Raw genomic sequence first — 16,924 nt, 5'->3', positions numbered from 1 at the left:
GCTAAACTAAGTACACATAATGAGAAAAAAAACAAACATATTGATGTACTTTCAGGCAACTTTCAGAAGAAGCAAAGAAAATCCGTCTGGGAAACAATTAAAAAAGTGAAGTGTTAAAAGGGTTCAGATAGGACAGAACTGATGATTAGCATAGCAGGAAATCCTTATCGGGTTAATGTGTTTACACCGTTAATCTTGGGGAAACACTCTTGGGTGGTGAACCCGGCAAAACTGTTGAGCTGTTCAGCAGACGACAGGCTTCCTGAAAACTCTGCTATGAAGCAAAACAGAAATGCTGGAAAAGGCATTTACGTCTTATAGCCTCCTATTTTTTTGACTTTTCCTGTCCATTTTCTTTTTGTTCAATTGTGGACCATAGGAAAACATAACATACAGAGTGAAAAAGTGACAAAGTAACGTTCCGAGTAGCAAAAGTTAATAAAAATGCATGTGTGTGTTTGAGTGTGTCTCTGTCCTTTTCCCTACAGACAATTGTGCTACTCTAACGCATAAAGTTGGCAGTTGGTTGGTCAGGTGCCACCAACAGTGTTGTTAAGTAATTGTAATTTCCCTTGTTGCATTGCACAATTTTACAGTGACTGATGCAGCAACAATGCAGGCAGTGATTACCAAACATCTATTACTGCTATAAGCTTCTCAAGAAAAGAGTGCATTTGACCTCTGAGGAAACTCACTACTGGATTGGCAAAATGTAGTGGTTATTCTTAAAGTGACTGACTGACTGAGGCCACGTCCACACGTACCAAAACGATCTTTTCTTTCCCAGTCTTCCCTGGAACGGTGTAAAAAAAGAAATGTGCGTCCAAACGGATCCATTTATAAAAGACTCAACACGCTAATTCATATTCCAGGCCTATAGGTGGCGCTGTTTCTGCTACAGAAATTCACAAAAAAATGGAGAAGAAGAGCATAGTCTTCAGTCACTCCCGATCATAACATGATAGACTATAACTTTCGCCACTGCTCATTTTATAAAGGCAGCCGCAAGAAAACGTTTCTTTGTTTACATTGTATAATGTGCTGTTGGATTGCTTTTTATTTTGCAATTCTGTCTGCCATCGAACATGATTGCAGCGCGCTAGCTAGCAGAGCTAACGTTAGCGCGCCAACGCTGCTAGCTAACATCGGCAGTCAAACAAACAAAAATGATCCAATGTCTTTTTGATAATCTACACGTTTTTCTTGCGGTAGCCTTTCTACAATAAGCCGTGCTAAAAGTTACTATAATCCGTTCAAGGAGTTGATAAGCAGACAGATTAGCTAGCTAGTTGATAAGTTGTCTACTTCCACTTTATAAACAGCTAACCATAGCAGCTAACGTTAACGTTACGTCCCTGCTGGAGCGTCAGTTACTTTAGCGATGTTTAACGTTAGCTACATAACGTTAGAGGTCGAGGGGTGTGGCGATGACATCATTGATACACACGTATGCAATTTCGCCGTCCAAACGAAGCCAAAAGGGAGCCATTTTCGAATTTCTTCACCCTGGGAGCAGGTTTCAAAAAAGTGCGTTTTCAGGCAGTGCGTTTACAGAATTTGTTTGGACAATCGGCCCAAACGATGCAAAACGTGCGTTTGCATCAAAAATCTCTCTCTTCCGCCTACTCTTTCACCCACACACCCAGACCCTCTGGGAGAGGCGAGGGGACAGGCCTACTCATTAACCCCAAGTGGAGATTTTCTCTCTACCCATTGCAACAGTTCACTCCACTCTCTTTTGAACTTCATGCTGTTACCATAACGCATCCTGTACAACTAGTCATTGTTGTTATCTACCGCCCACCAGGTCCTCTGGAAGAGTTTTTGGAGGAGCTGGATGTCCTCCTTTCAAACATCCCTGAAAATGGCCCTCCGCTGGTACGTCTGGGCAACTTCAACATCCAGACAGAGAAGTCAGCTGCCTTTTTACACCTTCTCTCTTCTTTTGCCCTCTCACTCTCTCCCACTCACAAAGCTGGCAACCACCTAGATCTCATCTTCACCAGAAACTGCTCTACATCCAACCTCACTGTTACTCCACTCCATACCTCAGACCATTTCTTCATCTCTTACTCTCTCCCAAGCTCACAACCATATCTCAAGAGACACTATACCTGTCCGCCGTAACATCCGTTCACTCTCTCCTTCTCTGGCGTTATGTACTTTATCAACCCTGACTCTGACTCTTTCTTACTCATGTCTCCCAACGCTGCCACAGACACTCTCCTCTCTACTCTATCCTCCTCTCTTGACTCTCTCTGCCCTCTTACTTCACGGCAGGCTCGCAAGTCCTCCCCAGCTCCGTGGTTATCTGACTCAGTGCGTGCTGAAAGATCAACTATACGGGCAGCGGAAAGGAAATGGCGGAAATCTAAACACCCAGATGATCTGCTTACCTATCAGTCTCTTCTTTCCTCCTTCGCTGCCTCTTTTTCTGCAGCAAAAAGCGCCTTTTATCAAACCAAAATGTAATCCTTTCTCCAACCCCAAAAAGCTTTTTTTCCATCTTCTCTAACCTAGATTCCCCCAGTCCACTTCCTCCGTCCTCCCTCCTATCAACCCACTTTGTCAACTACTTTGTAAAAAAGATAGATGACATACGCTCTTCATTCTCCACCACACTTACTGAAATTATCTTTCCATCCATCACACCCAGTATTCTTTCCTCCTTCACCCCTCTATCTCCAAATCAAATTCTTACTTTGATTACCTCCGCCCGCCCAACCACCTGCCCCCTTGATCCTATCCCTTCTCACCTTCTCCAGTCTATTGCTCCTGACCTTCTTCCTTCCATGGTCAAACCATATACCCCAACCCGCCCACTTCGCTCTGCATCAGCCAACCTGCTTGCTGCCCCCTCACAGCGAGGGAGAACTAATCACTCAACGAAATCCTGACAGTTTGCTGTCCTGGCTCCTAAATGATGGAATGAGCTCCTTATTGACATCAGGATGGCCAAAAGCCCATGCATCTTCCGCAGAAGGCTAAAAACACATCTCTTCCGACTACACCTCAGATAAACATAAAAAAAAAAAAAAAACTTGAACCTGCACTTTCATATGGCTCTTTGTAGCTTTGCTTATTTAAAGCTAATGTACCTGCACTTACTACTTGTTGTCTGGAGTTTGAACCTTCAGGGTTGAAAGCACTTAATTGTATGTCGCTTTGGATAAAAGCGTCAGCTAAATGACATGTAATGTAATGTAATGATGTAAAAGGTTCACAAAATTACTATTTTACAGCAGGGCTACTGTGTTGTAGGTGTTTCTGTTATTTGGTCTAGCCCCTTGTCGGCTTGTTTCTTGCAAAGAACTGGTACAGTTTATCAACGGAGAGTAAAAACATGTTTGTGTCACAGGTTTTTGATAACATCAGTACACTGTGTATCCCACTAAAAACAAAACATTATAGAAGATCTCACAATATCCCCACATTTAACTGACAAATTTCAAAATATTGTAAGTTATGTTTCTTACCTGGTTGGACGCGAGTGGCCTGGAGAAAATACTGCAGTGCCTTTGCATAATTGTTTTGGTTCTCTAGAGCGTGGCCAACATTATTCCACAACTTGGCATTGTTCTTGTTGACCTGAAGCGGCAGACAATTTAAGAAAAGACTGATCCATTATCACTAGTCATCTGTTACTGTTTAATCAGGCCTTTTATCACAAGTTGATTAAAGATTTGTTTTAACATTGGGAAACAGCCAAGATTCACTGGCAACGCTGCCTTCATGCTCTTTCCAGCTTACCTTCAGGGCAGAGGTGAATAGAGTATATTCTGACTCCCAGTCCCAATTCCTGTTGAAAGTTTTCATTGCGTGTGTAGTTAAAAGCACCCCAATTATCAACCAGGAAATCTTCTTCAAGTGTCTACAAAAGGACAATGTAAAGAGTTTCAAATTATATTGCTTTGGTAATGCAACAAACCAAATTGCTGACATTTAACATTTCAGCAAACCTGATCATTTTGTCTTTAAATCAATAGCTATGGCTTGGTACATATGCAACAATGTCTGCACCTCTTTTAGAAAAATAAAGGGCAGGATTGCAGCCAATCAACATTAGAGTAACAGTTAGTTAGTTCTAGTGAAAACTAGCTCACAACATTAGAAATTACACGTTCTGTTATTGATGTTTTCCTGAGGCACACAGGCGTGAGCGATATGTTTTGTTGATTTGCATAATAGATTATATTCAAGGCCGTAACATCATTTTGGACAAGCACTCACCCTTTATGTGAGACAATCTTGAATCCATGTGCAACAAGAACACAGAAGCCCATGCTGGGCACATAAAGTACCCTCTCTGCCACAACAAACCCCACAGGGAAGAAGAGGTTGGACGCAGGAATAAAGGGCAGGACGATAAAAGACAGGGCCTGAAGGAGAAAGCAAAATAATTATTTCAGTCCATATTAGCCATATTATTTTTAGGGCACTTGTAACTACATAGTCACGTTCAGAGATCTTGCTTAAACATGTAACAAACATGAAGAAAATATTAAAAATATATTCACTCAGGCTGAAACGACAACGATTTGTTGGTCGACAGATAATTAATCGGCAACTACTTTGAAAATCTAATGAACAATTTCAGTAATTTTTCTAACAAAAAAGGTTCAAGCTTCTTTAATGTGAGGATTTAATGATGTTGTTTTTACGTAATACTTGACTAAATAAATTATATGTGTGGGTCGGACAAAACAAGCAATTTCAAGATGTCACCTTGGCTCCTTTTTTCCTTTCCTTTGGGCGCTTTTTTTTCAAAATGATTAAATCGATCAAATGAAACTATTCTATATGTGAATCAATAATCAAAATAATAACTAGTTGCAGTCCTAGACTCAGCTTCTAAAAAGTTGACTTTACAATAAGCACCTACATGGAAACCAACTGATGTTTCAGTGGTAAAATCAGATATAAAGCAAGGGCTGCAGGCTAAAATCTATCCATCTCAGCATGTGTGAAATGAGCTGATGCCAAGAGATATGATAGTGTAGGTTGTTCATACTCCTGCATAGGCAGGAGTCTGAGGGTTAGTCAGTTTTTAAATATAGCATCAGTGCAATCAAACGAAATAATGTTTAATGAAGTGATCTGGTTGTTAAATAGGGTCTTGTTGTGGGAGTTACACAGTTGATATATGGGTAGTCTATATCCTTGATGTTCCACTTTCGGGATTGCTCCGTTGCCGCCGGAAAATCCGCTGGATTTCACTCATTTAGGCTGGCTGTCCGTTACCTTGGGCTTCCTTTGTGTTGGTATTTTAATCTCCGGTGGATTTCTGAGGACTCTGGTTAACTGCTCCTCAGATCTCTGCAGGGTAAATCCAGACAGCTAGCTAGACGATCTGTCCAATCTGAGTTTTCTGTTGCACGACTAAAACAACTTTTAAATGTACACTTGTTCCACCAAAACAAGTTCCTTCCGAGCCTATTTTGCAGCAGCACTGCGGCTTTTCTCCGGTGCTTAGCACCGCCCAAGACGATTGTGATTGGTTTAAAGAAATGCCAATAAACCAGGGCACATTTTCCTCCAGTGCGCTTTGGAGGAGGGTCTGGCAAAGCGAGACTAATATATGGGATACTGGAAAGTGGCGAGTAGGCAAAATAATGACCTGTATTTGTATTACTTATAATATATACTTGGGTATCTTATTACTTGTATTTTTAAAATATACAGTATGTGGACCAGCGTGTTGGTTGTTTTCTCCCACCCATACAAAAGAGAGAGTTGGTGCCTGTGTGGCTGCTTACTGCTCTTTAACAGATGGACCATTTGATGTTGGTAGTAAATACTTGATCTTTACAAATTTGTCCTGTGCTCTTAAACCATCCCGTTGTGTACTATAACAATGTCTAACAAAATACTGCAGCATAACCAAACTGAAGGTGATGTTAAGGTGAGGGGATCAAAAACCCTGCACACTGTCCTATTTACATGCAATAAACTTAACTTAGCTATAGTGCGTAGTTTCTCTCGCCCCCATGAGGAATTCTAAGTAATGACAATAAAACTGTCGGCCCGTCCACATGATACAAGCCTCCGCACGCGCCCCCACCCCTCCCCCACGCAATTGCTAGTAGCCAAGGAGGACACGGAGGATTAAAAAAACATGATGGACTCTTCGGAAGAGGTAATTATCTTCACTCCAGTGAAATTTCTGTGCGCGAAAGTTGCCGGACGACACAATCTTCTGAACACAGCCATACTGAGAAATACAGAGAGAGTTGTGTGGAGCTGATAGTCTTAATAAGCTTTGTAGCAACTCATTTGTCAATGGCTTGAATGTAACGGACGTTCATTAGTATCAAAAAGTTATGCACTAAAGCTTTAACTGTAAAAACGTTTCAGTCCTTAGACCTTCATTGGGTAAAACAGAATGAAAGGAAGCATTCCACACAGACATTGAAAATCCCTCTTCAGTTGAGGCAAATTAGGGACATGGACTGAGTCAATCACTGTTACTGTGTATACATTTTTTTCAGCTTTGATCTGAATTAAAAAATATAAAAATCAAGAAATCATTGCTCAAGAAAAATAATTGCTAATAAAAATAAGAATTATTGCACAGCCTGCAGCCAGGTAGAAAAGGCACTTCAGAGCAGGCCTCCGCAGCAACTGTTGTCTAAAACAAGTTCATGCGTGTCGTGTAGCTAATGGTATGATATTGTTATGCAACATATTTCAACTGCTGTTAGCAAACCAGAATAAACACTGCAAAGGTCATTATTCAGTTTATTTTGTGTTGATTTGTGGCCCCCTTTTCTAAACTTAAGCTAAGAGCAATACTGAGAGGAAGTTTCCTGACCTTCAAGTAAGAGAGCCATGTGCCTGTTGCACAACAGATGCTAATTTGTTAATGACTACTCACTCAAGTAAGAGCTTATATTTTAACCCTTTTCCTTTGTGCTGACTGATATTGCCTATTTTTATAATTTTATTTCCTCGGTTTGCTAAATAAAAAAAAATATGTTTTTGGATTTATTTATTTATTATTCACGCAGCAACGCACAGATGCAGTGGAAAGCATGCTTAAAGGTTGGGGTGATTATTAACATTTATCTGGATATTACTGTCAATTGCGCAATTGTTAAAGTAGTGATCCATTTTATTAGCACTACTCTTTGTTGGTACAGGGGTGTTTGACTCTAGACTGGTGTGTTTTAATTGCACGGTGGCAGCAAGGATATTGCTCCAGCATTTTCTCTCGTTTTACATCAACTGCTGAAACCATAGGGTTCACTCTGGACTGACGAAGAGCCTGGTTTATCTCCATATTGGTGACTGTTATAAAATCAATAGCCAGATCCTGGCTTTTGGTTTTTAACTTTTCTAGCTCTTCAATTTCTTCTCAGTAATTTCAGTGTCTCCTTTCTTTTTTATTTTCCTCCTCTATCCTGTCTATCTCTTTCCACCACTCATCCACCTTAGCCCACCCAGTAAATCAAAATTCACAACAAAATTTAAAACAATTTGTTTGGTGCAGTAATACTGATGTAATGAGGTCACAGCTTTGGGTTTATGGAGCATCAAAATGCATTTCAATAATCAGGCCAAGCTTCCTCTCACCATGATAACAGACTTGGCAGAGCTGTGTCTGTAGCGCAGGCTATGGTAAACTAGCAGGCCCAGAAAAGTGTAGAACACCAGGGTGGCCAGGTTACGGAGGTCTAGGAGTGACTCCACCAGAGGAATGGTGCCCATAGTCCAGTCGCAGCAGAGCTCAGAGGGATTCAGCAAAAGCCATGCATTCACAGAAAGTAGGTAGTTGAAAGTCAGTTGTCGAGTGGGAGTGGGGCTGACTGCTGCCGGGTTATCAAATCTACAAAAGAAGACAGAATAAAAGTTAATCTGACCAATAAAACATTAGATTGGTACAGCAGGAGTTGATAAAAAAAAAGTGTGTAGTATGTAGGGTGTAACGGTTTTGAACCACTCCTAGTAATATGGTATACTGGAATGATGTTTGTGAGGAAAAAGCTAAGACTGCAGAAGAAAATGAAACAGCCTCTTTTCTTTTCTACATGTTCCTGCTAACCCGTTTAGGAACACTATTTTTCCATAATTTCTTTTTTGGTCCCCCCACCTCCTCTCCCCACCACTCAGGACCACGCACCGTACCTGGGGTGACAGAGCTTTGACCATTGCAGCCCCCTCCCTCTGGAACTCCCTACCCATACACATCCGTGACTGTACTGACCAGAACACATTCAAAACACACCTCTTCAGATTAGCTTTCCACATACAATAGTCTTATACTTCTCACCTGATCGTTACTGGTTTTATTGTTTTTAATTGCTTTTAATATGCTTGTTTTATGTGTTGTTTTATTGCTTATCTGTTTTTAATGTGCTATATGTGCTGGTTTTACTGTAAAGTTTCTTTGAGTACCATGTAAAGCGTTATATAAATAAAATTTATTATTATTATTATTATAGTTTCACATTATATCTGCAAGGAAACACTTCAGCGTCAGGTATTTGAGAGTGGAACTCTGTCTGCTGTCATGTAAACTGAGCAAAATTAAAAGGAAGACATAGATTGGATCTGATTAGTCTTGTGTGTGTGCATGTGTGTGTGCGTGTGTGTGTGTGTGTGTGTGTGTCTTATTAACCTGGAGTCCCTGTCACAATAATCATATATGTGATGTTTTAGGCCTATTGGCAGACATCCATTTAAAATGTAGGCAATGGCATATAAAGAGCCTTTTTTCCATGTCCACTGAAGTTTCTCAGCTTGCACTCTAGAACATTTATGTGGTCCAGGTAGCTTTGCACAAATGGTTGTCATTTGCAAGGCTACTTTTACTTTTATACTTTAAGTAAATTTCCAAGCTTGTACTTTGTTACTTTTACTTGAGTAAAGAAGTTAAATCAGTACTTCTACTTTTACCAGAGTATTTAACACAAGTATCTATACTTCTACTTGAGTACGGGAAGTGAGTACTTTTGCTATCTCTGGTAATGAAATATCTTTGACTTATTTTCCAGGCATATTCCTTCCAGTATTTAGATTGCGTTATTTTAAAATTTTCTTTTAAGGATTCTCTCCACTCTTGATCTGAAATGTCTATACATAAATCTTTCCCCATTGTGTCTTTATCTTAATTTCTGTGAACAACTGGAATATGGTATGGAAAAATGTCAGCCAAGACAGCTCAAATACTTTTGGTAAAAAAAATAACTGCCATAACTTAACAATTAAATAGTAAGAATATCAGATAGCAGTGGAATGTAAAGGCACATCATTTGATTAAATATGACTCAGTGTTTCATGATCTATGTAAACATTTTGAAGTAAAAACTAAGGTCTACAATATATCAAATATAGCACATTACATTGTATGTAAATTTTCATTTTCTTTATATTTTGCACAACCTGAACTGTAGTCTTCACGAGAGGAAACCCATAGGGACTTCTTAAACTTGCGTCAGAAATTTTTTGTGTCCTAAAACCTTAAAAAATAGTTATCCGATCCGATTTAGTTGTTGTTGTCTCACTCATTGGTTAGGACTTCATGAAAGGGACAGAAGTCCAGAGTGAGTGTGTTAGTTTAGTTGTTGACAGGTGAATCAGCCAATCACATTTCCCTATTGTAGTGGGTGGGACAAAAACACATTGCCCTACGCCTTCCAGAAGGCCGCAGCGATTGGCGCGCCCAGTAATTCATTTTTAATTAAAAAAGAGAGACGTCAGAGGAATGAACGAGCGTTTCCTGGGTGAAAGTATTGTGTTTTCGCCGCGAAGTGAACTCCGCTCCCCGGCTTGAAAGCATTGTATTTTATGTTGACACCATGTTGTGCTATTTCGAGAGATTGAGATTGTTGAGATTATTTTCCATTGAGTATTGAAGTGCATAAATACGCGTTCTGGCATGGCTGGCCGAGTGGCACTATATGGTATTTAAAGGGGGATTTAATTCTTGCATGTTTTGTTTTGCATTATCAAATCCCCCTCTGCTTTTTTCACAAATGGCACTCTGTTATATATATATATATATATATATACACACCATGTGTCCATATCTAGAGATGCCCCAATCGATCGGCCGCCGGTCATTATTGGCCGATATTCAGGAAAGATATGCAACTGAAAAATTATTTCTATGTAGATTGATCCACGTAATGTGGAACCAAAGTTCACAATCATGAGTTATGCCTGGACACTTATATTAGCTGTACGCCGTTAGCAACACGTACCCATAGACAGTAAAATTAATGGACAAAGCGACGCCGTAGATTTCCACGGAGACGAGTGAAGTCTATTAGAAGCACTTGAGCACATGAGCGTTACTGTGCAGCCTCCAAGGTTAGGAGATAACATAGACACAGGCTAATTATTGCTAACTAAAATGCTAGTTAACATTAGTAATTAAACTTAAACAGCTAATGTAAGTCGAAACTGCCTGCGAGCTTCTCCTGACTGTACCGTAATTTGTCTACTATGCGACAGTAAGTCGCGTGGTTATGACACAATCGTTAGCCTATTTTTACAAAAACGTCTGCTACGGAGCCATAACGTGAGGTACAAGGTAATGGAGCCTTTTATACATTGTCTGGTTTCTTTAGAAATAAACAATGGACAAATAGAGTCTTTAAACACATCAGATGTAAAGTTATTCGCTGTCAAAGTGACGCCAAGATGAATGGCAGTCAATGGAATACTAACGGCAGGTGATGGCTTGATAGCATCAAAATGGCTCCATAGGAGGTACGCGTTGTGGAAGCTCGCTTACCCCCTTGCATGTACCGAGGTTAGCACAACAGGTGGATTGTCGTGTTAGTCAGTCACACTATGGCCAGCGCAAATTAAACGGCAGAGCTGGAAGACCTGCCTGTGGTTCCTTGTCAAAAAAGGACGGCATGTTGGCATTGCTTCACTGTTGTAATGAACGGAAACACAGGCAACATGTTAACAACTGCATCACCCAGATGGGCTGACGTGCTACTGACTCCATAATGGATATCCACTCAAACTTTCTGTCCTTCTGGCCAGTAGCTGTTTTATTTTACTCTACACCAGTGTCAGATGGACAGACGACCAACTAATAAAAGCATAGTAAAAATAAGTAAATGTATATAGAAATATGTAACCCATCTGGTGAAGACTCTGACAATGAAAACGTTTGGTTTAAGATTTTAAAAAGACAGCGCTCAAAAATGTTTATCCTGCAGTCACACTGAACATGTCTAAACAACTGCCGGTGACATTTCCATATCCCTAACTCATAATCTCCCTTTGGTGTTTACTCCAGCCTGCATTTGATCTAAACCGCTCCGGTACAGCAGTAGTCCAAACTTGTTTCAGAGAATCACTTCTTTAGCAACTAATCACAACTGGAATGGTAATAACGAAAATAAGCAGTATTGTTATGGCTTGATCCCAGACATTCTTTCAGACAATCTAGAGACATCTTTAGGATTACGGCTAAAGGATTAGCATATCTAGACTAATTGTCTGGAATTTTATCTGTTATCAAATGCCATTAGATTGCGTACCATTAGTTTGTTGTGGAATCCTGTACAGATAAAAAAAAAAAAAAGTTCAGACTTAATCAAATAGAACTATAAACATTTTTTTACAATTTACTTTAGTGCTAAAGTTACTTACTTTAATGTAAAATTGGCTTTTGCAGTTATAGGTAGGTAATTCAGTGTAAATAAAGCAGCAATTTAATCTTAGCAATAATTCATTACTTTTGTTTGATTTGGTCCATGGTTTGACATGCACACTATTTTAACAATGTTTGAAAACAGTGAACAAAAAAAGGTTTTTACTAATATTTTGAATAAAAACAGCAGCTTGTAAACTGCAGGTCCTTCGTATCTACATAAAACTAATATTGAAGAATATGAAATGTTGAGGAGTATGTCCTGGTAGCTGATGAGAGATGCCAGTTCATCACACTGCCAAGGTGCCCTTGAGCAAGGCACCAAACCCCGCCAACCGCTCAGGGCACCTGTCCAGCAGTCGCAGCACACTCACTCTGACGTCTCTCCATTTGTGCATGTATAAGGACCTGAGCATGTGTGTGTATTGCAGGCCTGTGTGTAGTTTGTAATAACAGAGTGTAAATTGTAATTTCCCCACTGGGGATTAATAAAAATTATTAGTTATTATTATTAGCAAAAACCAGGTGCCTGCAGCCATAGCAGCCCTGAACAAGACACCCAGATAAATCACTGCCACTTTGTGTTATTCCCCTGCATGTCATTCTGTTAAGTTTGTACTTTTGTTTCTCTGTAAGCGCACTGTGTCCATAACATACAGTGTTTGAGACACATAATTGATATTTTAAAGAATTGATAACAATCTCACGGTTACCTCCAACACCATAAATATCCCATTACAGCATAAATATCACATGCCAAATACATTTGTCATCAGCATGTGTTAGGGAGCCACATTATATATGCTATGATGCTCCTAACTTATTAGAAAGCATTTGAGGAACATAAATATTAAAAAAACACACTAGCTTTTCTCTATTTAAATTCACTGTCATGCACGAGGATTACAGGGAATATTTTTAGTTGTTTTCAGGTCCTTTATTTAATAGGGGTGTTGAAATAATCATTGCATTGATGCATTGTGATGCGGGCCTAGACGATTCTGCATAGATGCAGTGACAGACTATAATCGATTATTGCCTACTGATGTGGCTTGATGATTTTCCTGTCGTTGCTTTTTTAGTTTTTGCCTTTTGTTGTGTTCAGACTCCACTACATTAATTTAAGAGCAGATATAATAAAAAGGGGAGTTCATATACAGTATAGCTTGAAATTTGTTGATGAAAACCATGTGTAGCAATATATATAATAATATTGAGGAGGTGACGCATCGGGATATCGAATCAATCTGAATCCTTGACAGAATAATCGTAATCGAATTGTGGGACCAGTGAAGATTCACACCCTTATTATTTAACTAGGTAGAAGTCTCATTGAACTCTTCACAACTGATTGCTTCTAACCTTTGAAATCAAGGAATTCGAGCTACACTTTAGGTACAATGCAAATGCATGTACAGTATGTATCATTTATTTTAAATGCAGAACTTTATGCACTACAAAAAGGTTGTAGGCCTATAAATATCACCCATCAGCAGCAGGAAGTCAGAAGCCATGGGAAGATTTTCTACTTTAATCAAATAAGAAGACATTATGTAAACTATTACGTAATCTGAAATGAATAAAGAACCAGACTTGTATAATGTGTTTATATAATCCTGCAATCCATTTGCATTCAAATCACGACTTTGACTGTATTCCACTGCCCTTTACTTTCTACAAATGTCCTTTCCTTTTGTGCAGATAAGATACAGCAGCTGCAGAGCTAGACTTTTTAAATACTGGCCAAGATTTAACTACAAAACACTAAAAGCAACTGTTCGTATCAATAACAATTACTGTGCAAAGTAAACTTTTAGTGTTTTTGATTTGTACAATGAATTCCTGATACACCAATAAAAAACAATGTACTCGACAATAGAGGAGAAATAGCTTTAGGGTTGCAGGAATGAAATGCAGTTTAATCAGCCTTTTGTTACAGCTGATAAGATAATGCTGCCTACCTGGTGAAGACAGGAAGCTGAGACTGGATGACTTGGACCCTGATGATGACGAGCAGCAGGGTGCTGATGACGAGGACAATGAGCTTTAGCAGAGTTTGCAGGACAGCGTAGGGGAAACCGTCTTTACCCTGCAATACTCGCCGCAGGGTGTCCAACAGCATGGGCAAGGTAAACTGAGAGAATAGCAAAAGGAGAAACACAGGAAGGAAGGGTCAACTCAACATTATAGCGTAAGGGCTTCCTACACACTTTCAGACTTAAATTTCACGTTTTTTATACTTTAAATTACTATCCCATTGTGATTTAGGCTTTTGATGTAAAACATTTAAAAGGGAAACTATAATGTTCTTCCGTATTTTCTGTCATATCTATAATGTTACAATGATTTTCACATTAAACATGGCCAAAGCTTCAATTAATGAGGTAAACGTATTTCAGATAAATCCCCAGATTTCCCAACTGTTCTGAACGCTCCGCTTTCAGCGTTGTTTTCTACTCTCGGCTCTCGTTTTTTGGCTAACATTACTGCAGTCTTTATTGCCACAAGTACTGTAGCTACATGCTAACGCCAGAGAAGCAGACTGGGTTTTTTCGGGAGGGGGGCTTAAAGAGACAGGTGGTCCAACAGAGTCTTTAAAGCCCGTGACACACCAACCCGACGGCTGACCGTCGGCAGAAAACACAGTCGGACTGATCAGTCGGCTCCCCGAGGTCCAAAAAGTGCCTTGGAACGCACCGAAGCGACGCCGACTTGAGCGTACATTCTGCGAGACGTAATAGAAAAAATGAAAACCGGAAATGACAACGCGCCACGTGGGTGTGGCTTCTCCAGCCGATAGTAACGGTGGCTTGTTCGAAATACAATCTTGTATTTTACAAAAATAGTTCATTAAAACGTGTTTCTGAAAACATTTTAAGCGAGAAATAGGCCATACAGTTGCTGAATCTGTCTTCATTTCAGACAAAGGTCAGTTTAAAAGATTTGTCAGATTTTGAGAGGCGTTCGTCACTCATCCCACTCGTTATTTCCAGGGGACGGCCGATTATCGGGTTGGTGTGTCAGGGCCATTACAGAGGGTAAATACAGGTGCAGCAGTCATGGGCAATATGAGAAAAATAAAGTTTTTTGAACATTAAAGTATGTAAACATGTTCTAGTAGAAACACAATATACAAGTATACTATTACTATGTAATAGGTCCCCTTCAAAACTTAATGTTGTCATGCCATTAAGGCTCGTTTAGTGCTAGAAATATTTATCTGTCTGACATACTACCTATACCTAATCTAACCATAACTAAATCCAGGTGGCAACTGCTTTTTAACACTCCCTTTCAATTTATGCTTAAAATGCTCTCTGGTATAAAGCCAGCCATGCTTTGATGTAGCAGGTGTGTGACCAATAGGAACAAAGAGTGACCAAGTTTCGGAGCCTTACCCCTTGTGCAACAAACACTTCATGGACACAGCAGATGCCGACGACAGTGATTCCCTGCTCCTTACACAGTGTTGCTGCAGCCACTAACACAACTGTCAGAGCAATGGGAGCCCAAACTGAAAAACAAAAAAAGGAATATACACAAATAACAGACAACCTATGTACAACCTTTTACAGTGGTTTGTCCATTTTATACAAAGCGGGCAAATTCTTGGTACAGATTTTCTTGATCCAAATTATATACACCAAACCCTATTGCAATGCAGCCCTCCCACTGCTTTCCTTGAGGACACAAGCCATTTATCCTTTGTTTAATGGAGTGACTGACCGATACTGGTATTTCAAGGCCGATACCGATTATTAGTAGTTAATAAAACCGATAACTAATATTTGGAACCGATATGCATACAGAGAAAATTAAAATCTTTAAGTCAAAACTAAGATTTTGGAATGTTACAAACTCCAACACAAAACTTCATTTAAATGCTTTGAGCAATTATTTAATAACTTAGAAACTTTCAACTTAATACACAGTAAAAGATAGTCAGATAGTGTTGTGGGTGGGACATTAAGTCAGACTCAAGGGTGAGTGAAACTGAAGCAGAGGGACAGACACAGAGCTGTAGCGGAGTCAAAGTAGCATTTTTTTAAATTATCGGTTATCAGGCAAATAAAACGCTGATACAGATAATCTGCCAGGGCTGATCGTCAGTCTATCCCTAGTTCAGACAATCCTCTTCAACGCGATAAGTCAGGAAATATCACAGTCAAGCATGTGCACTTCATCAATCACTGGGGAAATACCACTTGCACTTTGCAAAACCACTGAAAAAAGCCAGGGCAAAAATAATGGATGCCAGGTGTTTGCTCTTGTCTGCAGGGTGGGTGATGTTAATCGTTACAGGGAAATGGAAGTTATATGGACATATTTTGTCCAGCACACCATTTGCCAGTCATCTACCATCTGAAATATCACATTTGTCTAGTATGCACTATTGTAGAACTTTCCCCCGATTCCCAGTGTTATTTATTCTCTATCGACCAATTAAAGGTAACATATTGGTCATAAACTTTAAAATATTCAACTCTGTGACTTAATGTGAACTGCCTGAATGAGAACTGCCTGAATGAATCAGTTTTGTTCTTTTTAGGGAAGGAAGAGCAGTTTCATCCTTCAGGTCTTTCAAGGATTTAGCCTCTGAACTGGGACACTAGGGCTCAAACGATTCTTCGAGTAACTCGAATAATTCGATTACTAAAAATCCTTGATGCAAACACACATTATTTGCCTTGAAGCTTCGTTTAATTAATGTTACCAACGTTGTATCGCTCACGGTGTTTCTGCATGGAGGATTACTACTGTCGCATACCGGGCTGACGATGCTTGCGACACATGCCATGAAGACTAAGAAGACAAAATGAAGAAAGAGCGTAAGGGGCTAAGAGAAGAGACAGGCTGGAGAAAACGACAGAAAGTATCCAAAGTTTGGAATAGGTTCAAACGTAATTAAAACGAAAACGCTGTACAGTGTGTCTACTGCAAAATCTAACTAGCTTACCACAATAATAGCACGATGTCAATGCTTCAGCATCTCAACAGAAAACATTGAGTCTAACTTATTCATCCATTCCACGAAGCGGACCCGACAAAAGTAAATCACAGAGTCGTATGGACGATGAAACTACACCAAACACAACAACTACCAAAAAACAAAGACAAGAAAATACATAGTGGTGACCACAGTTTGATCTAAAGAGCCGACTTGTTGACTTTCCCTTTGGAAAAACAGCTGATTGTTGCTGATCAACGATCTACTAGCATAAGTGTAACACAGCTGTGTAGCATTGTAATCAAATATATAAATGAAAATAGGTTGAGTATAGCTAATATTTACATATACATATATTTACA

At 39.6% G+C, this 16,924-nt stretch overlaps 1 protein-coding gene across 3 annotated transcripts in view; it reads right to left on the bottom strand.

Annotated features, from left to right (window-relative positions):
- The window catches only part of tmtc3 (transmembrane O-mannosyltransferase targeting cadherins 3), a 40,771-nt gene that overhangs the window by 12,928 nt on the left and 10,919 nt on the right, over positions 1-16,924 (bottom strand). For all 3 annotated transcript variants that reach the window (XM_031279928.2, XM_031279929.2, XM_031279930.2), the window contains 6 exons: positions 15,013-15,128; positions 13,576-13,748; positions 7,573-7,825; positions 4,231-4,379; positions 3,751-3,871; positions 3,477-3,588 (listed from right to left, as the gene is read on the bottom strand). In XM_031279928.2, coding sequence (XP_031135788.1) covers positions 3,477-3,588; positions 3,751-3,871; positions 4,231-4,379; positions 7,573-7,825; positions 13,576-13,748; positions 15,013-15,128 — 924 coding nt within the window. The remainder of the gene's footprint in view (positions 1-3,476; positions 3,589-3,750; positions 3,872-4,230; positions 4,380-7,572; positions 7,826-13,575; positions 13,749-15,012; positions 15,129-16,924) is intronic.

The sequence above is a fragment of the Sander lucioperca genome, chromosome 7 (assembly GCF_008315115.2).
Source record: "Sander lucioperca isolate FBNREF2018 chromosome 7, SLUC_FBN_1.2, whole genome shotgun sequence".
Classification (NCBI taxonomy): domain Eukaryota; kingdom Metazoa; phylum Chordata; class Actinopteri; order Perciformes; family Percidae; genus Sander; species Sander lucioperca.
This window is presented reverse-complemented; position numbering and strand designations above follow the sequence as displayed.